The 6199-nt window shown below is 47.2% G+C and overlaps 2 protein-coding genes across 2 annotated transcripts; one reads left to right on the plus strand and one right to left on the minus strand.

Moving 5' to 3' along the window:
• Positions 1–124: 124 nt before the first annotated feature.
• On the minus strand, positions 125–1640 carry KD926_009867 (ERG4/ERG24 ergosterol biosynthesis protein; the record flags this gene model as incomplete). The annotated part of the gene is made up of 2 exons (XM_053102357.1): positions 125–136; positions 198–1640. 2 exons carry the CDS (start codon positions 1638–1640, stop codon positions 125–127), a joined length of 1455 nt encoding a protein of 484 aa, XP_052954213.1.
• A 3108-nt stretch (positions 1641–4748) lies between these two features.
• On the plus strand, positions 4749–6020 carry KD926_009868 (putative lipase 8 precursor; the record flags this gene model as incomplete). The annotated part of the gene is made up of 1 exon (XM_053102358.1): positions 4749–6020. One exon carries the CDS (start codon positions 4749–4751, stop codon positions 6018–6020), a length of 1272 nt encoding a protein of 423 aa, XP_052954214.1.
• Between the last annotated feature and the right edge of the window lie 179 nt (positions 6021–6199).

The raw sequence follows: 6199 nt of genomic DNA on the forward strand, positions 1-6199 counted from the left end.
CAATACAAACAGCTTTATTTTACAATTCAATTTCTGATGGGTATTTCTAACCTGAACACACTAAACTAGATATGTCCTGATACCTTTTTCTCATATCTATTCGTATTACTCTAAGTTAATTGAATTAAATGACATACTGTCAATCCGTTAGCATGGACCCTTCACCTGATTGCTGGAACCCGTAATTTCAAACTCACCGGAATAAAGAGATATGGCACCTGCTTCTCGTACTCCTTCCATGCATCTCCATACTTTCTCCGACACTTATTGATATCTCTGTTTGCTCGATGCATAATCACCACAGTGAAGAATACCGGATAAAACCAAGGGAACGGGCTGTCGAACCCCGTTATAAGCCCCCACGAAAACGCAAAGAACATATCACACGTATAATGCACCTTGCGCGCCAAACCATACCATCCATCCACTAGGATTTTGTCACCCGTCTTGGTAGGAATGAACCTGGGGCACTTGACCTCCTGCCAGGGAAGTTGCGGGAACGTTTTGCGCTTCACGAACGTGCCGCGCTCCATCATTCTAAAGGAGTTCTTTTGACTGTTCGCTGTGTCCCAGGCATAGTAGACAAATAGGTACGAAATAAAGAGAGCTGTTAGAGCGTATTTGTTCCACGCATAGGTAGCGGGGTCACGGTTCGCGAGGTACAAGACAGCATGGCAGTATGACATCGGCACGCCTGCCATGTTCCAGAAAATGAGCATGAACCCCATTTTCTCCTGATACATGTCCCAGGTCGTAGTGATCAAGTGCTCGGCCTTGGCGCAGGCGTTGGCATATAGGAAATACGCCATGACCATGAAGAGGACCTCGCCGGAGACGTAGCCGTACTGTTCGTATTGGCGGGCCGCTGCGGCGCTGCTGAGCCCGAACATGATGAACCATGGGATGCGCACCTCGTAGAACATCTTGAAGTCAAGGATGCCGAATAGTCGGGGATTCAGCTCAGCACCCATGAAGAAGTCGTAGATCGGGTAACCGGTTATGCGGTGCTGGGCGCCACGCGCGAAGGCGGAAAAATACGCGACGAAGCTGACAAGGAAGCCAGAAATGATTGCAACGGACATGATAGGCCCGAATAGATCGAGAAAGGTATAGATCGGGAAGAGTTTGGTGACGTGCAACACAGCCATGACCACAATAGTGAGGTAGAAACTGGTAAAGGCCGAGCAGTGGTATTTCAGCTGCTTACCACCCTCGTGTAGTAAGGGTTTTCCGTAGCAGGTGAAGCCAGGCATGAGGATGTAGCAGACTGCTTCAAAGATATAATAGACCCAGTAAATCTTCCATGCCCTAAGACTAGGAAACGCGTAGTCATAGGCCAGATCGAATAGATGTCCTGCGAAAGCAGCCCAAGATTGACCCTCTTCTGGAAGCGGCAGATGTCCGTCATAAAAGGTAGCTCCAGTCCACATGTAATACATCAATAAAGGAAACCCGATCATCGCAGCGAGGTTTCCCAAGGAGCCACCGAACTCGAAATGGCCCGAATAGTCGACCTTTGGATCCATGCCGGGTCTCCAGCCTCCGGTGATGTGTTCATTGGCGAAGTCTTCAACACTCCCAGTAGAGTGACCATTCACGCTAGATTTCAATTTTTCAACAGCCTCTCGGCCTTGAGCCATGATTTTTTCGTGTCTTTGAGCGAGCTTAGTGATTCCGTATCTAGGAGATTGCTGGCGGTCGTCCCCACCACACTGGATGGTAAAGGGTCCTTGAATATAGGAAATAGTCGTCCGAGATACAAAGAGAAAAGAGATAGAAGGCTGATCTTGGGAAGAACCCCGGAATTTAATCTTTCTCGCGCATAAGAGGTCAGTAACACTGAGATCCTTCTTATACAACAAACGGAAAGCGTGGCCTCCGTGGTCTCCGCGGTCTCCGCGGGCGGCATCAGCACACCCCCAAATCCTGGCCTTTTCGCCGTACCAATTGCAGTTTTCTTCTGTAAGCACTAGATCTTTTTCAAATACATTGCAAGGTTGTCGGATTTCATTATTCGCCAGTTTTACTCTGGCAGTGGTCCCTGTCATCCAAATTGAATTAATTGTGTTGGCAGCAGGAGCTCTTGGCACATACCTTGTTGAATGCCTGAGGTTGCAACCTGCCAGGCATTCACATTTGTCTACCCCTTTTCAGGTACACACAACTTAGGACGATCTCTTTTTCCTCAACAGCGTCCGAATTATGGCTCTGAATTGATATTCTTTCTATACTGCATAGTAATAATCATTATATCAGGGTGTTAACGCCGTCAACCAGGCTTGATTACCGCTCCTGGGCACCGTTTGCTTTCCACCTTTAATCCTTCTAGGCACTAGAGATATATATTTACGCAGAAATCATGTGGGCAACACGATAACCACGTAGTTGGTTAGGTTTCTATGAGCAGTTAATCAAACACTCGCCAGCCCGGTATGCACTTTATACGTATGATTTACGACTGACAGGAGAACTGATTTTTTTTTGGTCCATGGCAACAAGCTGGTCACTAATACCTAGCCGTTAGTTAAGAAATTGTCCATTTTACTAATCCCACAATTACCCACCATGTGAGTTTCACTTCACTATCCAACAAATTCAGCCCTTTCTCGGTACATCTTCCTAGGCGCAAGTGCCGTTCGGGTTGTCAGAGTTGGGTTCGTTCTGCGTCATGCAAAGTTTCGAGCAGCATGAAGTCTGAGGGTCGCAGGGCTGGCCTTTGGGCGTGCAAGCTGTAACTGTGGTAGCGACGAATGAAAGAACGAGGACAAAGAAACGCATGGTGATGTTCGCTTGTCTATGCGCTTGCTGGATCGAAGAAATGAGAAGGAATGAGTCCAAGATAAACAAAGAAACATACAAACAAAGTGGGAATTTTGTCTTTTACTGGCGGGTACAGATCCTGCAATATCTCTGCTTGCGGTCGGAGAATATCTTGGACGAGATCACACGTCCTTCTATGGTTTTATGTAGGACCTTGTTGAGACAACAATTTGTAGAGCACGAGCACAGTGTTGCATCTGGGTTGTAGTAAGTGGGTGCGGGACAGAGGGAGCAGGACCTTAGAAGTACAGTGTAAATATGGCTGTGATCTAAATATTCCCAACGTGTTATCCGAAATGAAGTGAATCTGCGCCATCAACTACTAGTACTATCGCTCACTAAGTGGGTATTTTGTGGCACCTTGGGGGGGATATTTCACAGAATCACACATCTACCGGCATAATAGAACTGTTGTCGGATGTGAGTGGCTTGACAGGCATCTCTTGGCTGGGCGCCGACTGTTGGTTACTGAGGGGTAGGCGGCACTGTAGAAACTTTGAACCTCGGGGGACATGGACTTTTCGTCCATCCAGGGATCTATCATTCATTGATTACAATGTTTGAAATGTCAAATTTACCTCGGTATAGAGCATATTCATACTCATGGATAATTAAAGGGCGAAGTCAATACCAATAGCACAAAGCGAGGAGTCTCAAGTGATGCATCCCTTGCTAGACCCACTACCAGCCACAATTTATCAAGAGGCGTTTTGTAGTGTACATAAGTAGTATGTACTGTGGTACACCGCACCCTGTACCCCACTTTTCCATCGATTGCAGCCCTCCTTGTCACTAGTGTTAAAGCCGGATGCAATATTAAAGAAGGGGTTATTAAATCAATCTCGTGGAGTATCATTAGCTACGGGTTAGCTAATAATGATGGGAATAAGGCCACCGATGGAAGACCATGCCAGAACCATGGTTCTGTCTTCGGATATGCCGGATGATGGACAGGCGTTTAAGTCTAAGTGGCTATGTACATCTGTTGTTGATCCTTGTCGGATTGATTTGGACGAGTATTTGTGTTTGCTTAGAATTGATGTCTCGCTAGAGCGCGGGGTTTTTCCCACTCTCACCTGTATTCTACGGTATTCTAAGAGGTCTGGTGATTAGCGTCGAGGTTATCTTTTAGCATGAAATGGCCCTAGTTCCGACTACGCCTGTACCTGTCGTGCCATCTAGGCCTTGACCTCGGCCCGAAAACAAGTCAATGAAGCGGTGTCTTGGATAGACCTATATCGAGTCATACGGAGCTAATAGACGGTATTTGCGGGGTTAAACATTGCTCGTCTTAAGCCAGAACATTCTACATCTTCTCTTTGATCAAGTGGAGTCGTATTGAAAGTATCCTGTAATCTGGGATTAACTCGTGTTCGGCCATTTAAACTTCAGATAAACTTTTTCTTTGTTTCTTTTAACATTAAAACAGCCTCGGCTGAATTCGAATCTTGCGGTTAGGAACAGAACGACCATACAGGGAATCAGGATAATGGAACCTCACCTAACAGTTGAGGACAGGTGGTATAGTAGCCTTAATCTGATCAGAAGACAACGGGTCATTTGGTGGGTTAGGGTTACACACCTCACATGCCCCCGCGGGTCACCTACATCAACCCTGAGCTATCAAAGACATAAAAGCGTTACAATGCCCCGTCATATTGAATGGGAAGCAAACTTCATCAAATGTCTAGTGATAGATTTACATGATCGTTATCTCCAATCTTGTTCAATCTCACCGAGAAAACAATCTTCTTCGAGGGGCCAGTTGCCATTAATTCAGGTATACTAGCCAAGGTCTATAGTCTCAGGGCATTCTGATCGAGTGACTTGTGAGGAACTCGCCCCATTTGAAAGGTATAACATTTCATGCGGCTATTATAGCCAAGCGTACGCCCCGCTATCGTCAGTTACTACGAAAGCTCTAAGAAATGCTGTATACTGCATCAGTACTCTTTGGTCTTATCGGCCAGCTGCTTGCCATTAGCCTGCCCGTGACGAAAAACCCTCTTGGTTATACCCCGCCCATTCTTCCCAGTCAGGACCCATTCTACAAGCCCAACAACACATCCTGGGAATCATCTACGCTGGGTACAATCCTTGGGTCTCGAAATGTGAACGTCGGCTCTACACTCATCGACCTCTCACTTATACATTCCGCATACCAAATCCTATACCGCACAACCAACGCACACGGAGACCCAAGTTACGCGGTAACAACAGTCATTATCCCAATCAACGCGAAAAATGACAAGCTCCTGTCCTATCAGATTGCCTACGACTCTCCTGACAACAACTGCTCGCCCTCATACTGGGTCCAGGACGGCGTTCCCCCAAACCGATGGGAAATCTTCGGGGAGCTTGGTACATTGATTCAAATGTTCCTTGCCCAGGGTATCCCGATCAACATCCCCGATTATGAGGGCGTGAATGCCTCGTTCACAGTCGGAACTCAATCGGGCTACGCCGTTCTGGACTCAGTTCGGGCTGCCACAAGGTCCGGATCAATCACCGGGATCAGCTCGAACGCCCAAACTGCGATGGTAGGTTATTCAGGCGGGGCGATTGCCACTGAATGGGCCAGCGAGCTGCATTCGGTATACGCACCCGATGCTCGAATCTCCGGCGCAGCAATTGGCGGCTTACCGACCAACACCACCAAGACGTTTTTCGCAATCGACGGAACACCGAGTGCGGGATTGATTTCTGCCTCTTTCAATGGCATCGCGAATACGTTTTCGTGCTTTTCGACGTACTTGAATCGGCATCTGCTTCCGCATCATGCGGCAGAATTTTATTCAACGAAACGACAGTGCACAAGCGGTACAAGAGGCGGTTTAGCTCCGTATGCTAACCAGAGCATAATCCCATACTTTGATAACGGTAATCGGATTGTTTATGATCAGGCGGACTTGTTGAACTCGATTGGGACGATGGGGCTTCATGGTATTCCGAACTTCCCGCTTTATATTTGGAAAGGAACCAGGGACGAGGTTGCGGTCCCTATTGAAGACACAGATGCCTTGGTGGAGAAATATTGCGCGGAAAGAACTAACATCACCTATGTGAAAGTGGAAAATGGGAATCACTTGCAGGCAAGGGTAGCGGGCCTGCCTGGAGCTGGAGCTTTCTTGAGAGCGCTTTTTGAGGGCCAAGTACCGGACAGGTGCACAACTACCACGATTCCTGTCATTCGATTATAGATGTGTACTTGGTGGTGTTATGGATAGGTCCAAAATCTCGGTCTGATATGGATTCTCGGACTGTTGTGATGAGTTGAAGAAGGAACGCAAGTGATTTCCAATCAATCAATCAATATTCTATTAACCTGGTGGAGCCTATCTATTGAAACGACAGGCTATGCAGGCGCTTCGCCGAATGA

The sequence above is a fragment of the Aspergillus affinis genome (genome assembly GCF_023601865.1).
Source record: "Aspergillus affinis strain CMG 70 chromosome Unknown NODE_72_length_178902_cov_89_458247, whole genome shotgun sequence".
Taxonomy (NCBI): Eukaryota; Fungi; Ascomycota; class Eurotiomycetes; order Eurotiales; family Aspergillaceae; genus Aspergillus; species Aspergillus affinis.